Source organism: Argentina silus (assembly GCF_951799395.1).
Source record: "Argentina silus genome assembly, chromosome: 9".
Lineage (NCBI taxonomy): Eukaryota > Metazoa > Chordata > Actinopteri > Argentiniformes > Argentinidae > Argentina > Argentina silus.
This window is the reverse complement of record NC_139663.1, coordinates 12,426,167-12,429,825: the sequence shown is the minus strand read 5'-3', so window position 1 is coordinate 12,429,825 and position 3,659 is coordinate 12,426,167. Positions and strand designations below refer to the sequence as shown.

General features: G+C 48.6%; 1 protein-coding gene across 1 annotated transcript; it reads right to left on the bottom strand.

Annotated features, from left to right (window-relative positions):
- Positions 1-819: 819 nt before the first annotated feature.
- kcnj4 (potassium inwardly rectifying channel subfamily J member 4) lies at positions 820-3,415 on the bottom strand (the record flags this gene model as incomplete). The annotated part of the gene is made up of 2 exons (XM_083677303.1): positions 820-2,410; positions 3,393-3,415. 2 exons carry the CDS (start codon positions 3,413-3,415, stop codon positions 820-822), a joined length of 1,614 nt encoding a protein of 537 aa, XP_083533429.1.
- Between the last annotated feature and the right edge of the window lie 244 nt (positions 3,416-3,659).

The following is a 3,659-nucleotide window of genomic DNA, read 5'->3' as shown; positions in this document are numbered from 1 at the left end:
AACAAACCTGTCTCTCACACATTGTTAAATGTGTTATACCATACGCCTTAAAGTTAAGCTTTTCAGGCCCAGTGTACACTGTTCTTCGAAAAAGAAGACAGATTCATATCTCTTATTTCTTTTCTAATTTCCTTCATTTCACATTTTGCATTCAAAGAAAAATCAGGAGTTCAAAGAGATTACAGATCAAAAATATGAATGTCAAATTGAAACATTCTGCACAGAAACTATGAAGATAGACTTAACATCCTACCAACAAGACATTTACTCAGGTCGAATATCTCTACGTTTCTGGATATCTTCCCTTGGACATTTCCTTCAGCAACACAGTCTTTCACAGTCTGTGCATGAGTCCTTATTTGGTCATATTTGATAGGAAGTTATCTTCATCCATAACTGCACACTCTTGATGAGTCAGTCATTATCATATCTCTGCCCCTTCAACTATTAGAGGTTCCTTTGCTTGACTCATTATACTCAAATCTTGTATTTCTCCTCCATATAACTCATAACTATGCAATCCCCAGCCCCCCCACAACCCCCACCCCCCCCCCAAAAAAAGCTGAGGTTAGCTTAAGTGAGCAGGACTACAGGCTCAAACTCCCATTTGATTCTAGGAGAAATAACAGGACATAGACTGGAGTAAAAGTACAAAATGATGCTGGCAAGGCGAAAGGGGTTGAATTTCTCTATACATCTAATCCAGAGCGAAACGTGCAAAAAACAAAAGGACTGATCCCTCTTCAAGACCTTTGGGTAGATCTATAAAAAAAGGGAAACGATTTGGAGGGGGGTCGGGGGGATCTCCATCTTTCGGCCTCAGATCTCTGACTCGCTCTTATACGTCAGCGGATCGAGAGGGATGGCAGTCTGTAGAATGTCAAACTCCATCTGATTGTCCATGTCCAAAACGCAGAGCACGTTGCTTCCTGACGTCATCGTCGCCGTTTCCTGAAACATCTTCTGGAAGTCTACTGACACTGAAGTCCTCCTCTCCTCCTCTCTCCTCTCTCTCCCTCTCTGTCCATCTAACTCGTCCTCCTCCTCTCCACAGCTGAGGGCCACCTCATTCTCGTAGCAGAAAGCGCTGGGGGACCTGGGGATCCTGGGGGTCCTGAGGTGCTTGCTGGTCCTGGGACTGACTTGAGACGGTGTCCTAGAGGAGGCTGAGGAGGGCCGGCTGTTGGCCTCACTGATCTCCTTAGCGCTACAGTGTGGCATGGCCTGGACCTCATAGGTATTGTGAAACCGAGAGTAGTCCACCTTGTAGCGGTCTCTGTCCTCGAAGATCACAGGCTCAAACCTCTGTCCCCAGAGGATCTCCGAGGCCAGGTAGGAGCTGCGGGCCTGGGTGGTCATGGCTGTCGCCTCCACCATGCCCTCCATGATCACCACGATCTCAAAGTTGTCAGACTCCAGATCGGCCCGACTCAGTGTGTACAGGGGGCTGTCCTCGTCGATCTCGTGGATTATGACCAGGGGGGAGACGAGGAAGAGCCTGTCTATGCCCTCGTCGTAGCCCACGTTGAGATCCATCTGCTCCAGGGGGATGAACTCTCCCTCCGCCGTGACGTAGGGGCGTATGAGCTGAGCGCGCACGTGGGCCTCCACGATGTGGCTCTTCCGCAGGTTCCCCACCCGCCACATGAGGCACAGCTTCCCGTCACGCAGAGCGATAACAGCGTTTTTGGAGAACAACAGGGTCTGGGCCCTCTTCTTGGGCCGCGCCATTTTGGCCATGATCGTGCCGATCATGAAGGCGTCAATGATGCAGCCCACAATGGACTGGATCACCACCGTGATCACCGCCACGGGGCACTCCTCAGTGACGCAGCGCCACCCATACCCAATGGTGGTCTGGGTCTCAATGGAGAAGAGAAAAGCCCCGACGAAACCCTGCACGTGAAGTAAGCATGGCGTCCACTGTTTCTGCCCCCCTGCACTCTCACTGACCCCTACCCCATTAGCATCATGCCCTGTAGGGTAGCTCATCCCGGGGTGCACGTTAAAGTCCCCGTGGGCCAGAGCCACGCTGTAGAAGATTATGCCAAAAAACAACCAGGAAACCAGGAAGGTTGAGCAGAAGAAGAGTAGCAGGTACCGCCAGCGAATGTCCACACAGGTGGTGAAGATGTCAGCCAGGTAACGCTGCTGTTTTTCCTCCATGTTGGAGAACACCACATTGCATTGCCCATTTTTCTTGACGAAGCGACTTCGGAGCTGGCTGGTGCCCGTAGTCAAGATTTTTCCATTGTAATTATTTACCCCTGGACCACCAGCTCCTGTCGTCCAGCCACCCCCCTCTGTAGGACAAGGGGAGTGTATTTGGCAGTGTGAGGAGCCGTGGCCGTTGTGGAGCCCCAATCTGGATATTTTTACGCCCTCCTCGTCCGGCAACACGATGCTGTACCTGTTGAATGAACAAACAGGGAAAAGGTGTGGACAGATAAGAGAATTGGCCAGAATAAAGAGGGCATGATGAGGAGTCTTTCAGAGGAAAGGGCAGGAAACGTGAAACGGATTTAAGAGAAGGTGAGGAACAGGAAGAGGGGATATAATACAGTGTCTGTAAGCTAATTGCACTCTGCAAACTTTCCTGTCTACCTTGTAAAGGACACAAAGTGACTATGCATAGCTCGCCAACTCTGACGTGCGCACACACACACACACACACACACACACACACACACACACACACACACACACACACACACACACACACACACATAAATAGAGAGAGATAATGTGTGACTCATATTCTCTGATGAAATAAAACAACTTTAATACAAATACAGTGAATGAGGAAAACGTTTTTTTGTAGTACCCCTTTGACCTAACCTCTGGTGAACTTTTCAATTGGTCAGACCTGCCTCTTACATGCCTCTCTCCTCTGGGAGGGATTACCTGGGAAGGTGAATTCAGTTTAGCAGGATTGCTGTCGTCATGGATTTAAGGATTATATCTGAGTCAAGTGTCTTCTGAAGACAGTCTATGTTGACTGGGACACACTGACAGGGATACGTTAAATTGATCAATTAATGATTCTGCACTGACTGGGAAACTGTACTGTATGTTTATTGACTATATCGTCAGTAGTCCTGTTGCATCCTACCAGTAATAGTATCAGTAATATCAGTTGAATTTGTAATTGTTGTGCCTGCAGTTTCAGTTTTAGTACAGCAAAATGATAAGTGATATTTCTGCTCAAAAGGTTGACCATTTCCTTGGAAAAGTAGGAGAAGACAGCTGTCCTGACCAGGTGGCCTAAAACTCTGTCTCTTAGTTACAGGCTCAGACAAGGGCCTGGAGTTTTCCCTGATTAGATCACATGGTCATGAAAAACAACCGGCCCTCCTACGTATGACCATTCCCTGTCATGGAGTCCTCCTCACCTGTTGGCCCGTGCTGTTCCCATGGCACCAGTGAGCATCAGCTGGTCAGCTGGTGTGTAAAGGGGGTGGGGGGGGGTGTGAGGTGGGAGGTTGGACTCTGCCCCGGCAAGTAGTCTACTCCCAAAGATTTGGTATCGTCATGGCAACCGTCAATAGGCTCATGGGTGGCATCCCCTGAGAGGACCACTATGGAGAGAGAGATGATTTTAGTTTAGTTTATTTAACAATTTAAAAGTGCACAGACTTTTAAAAGCACACATAAAACAC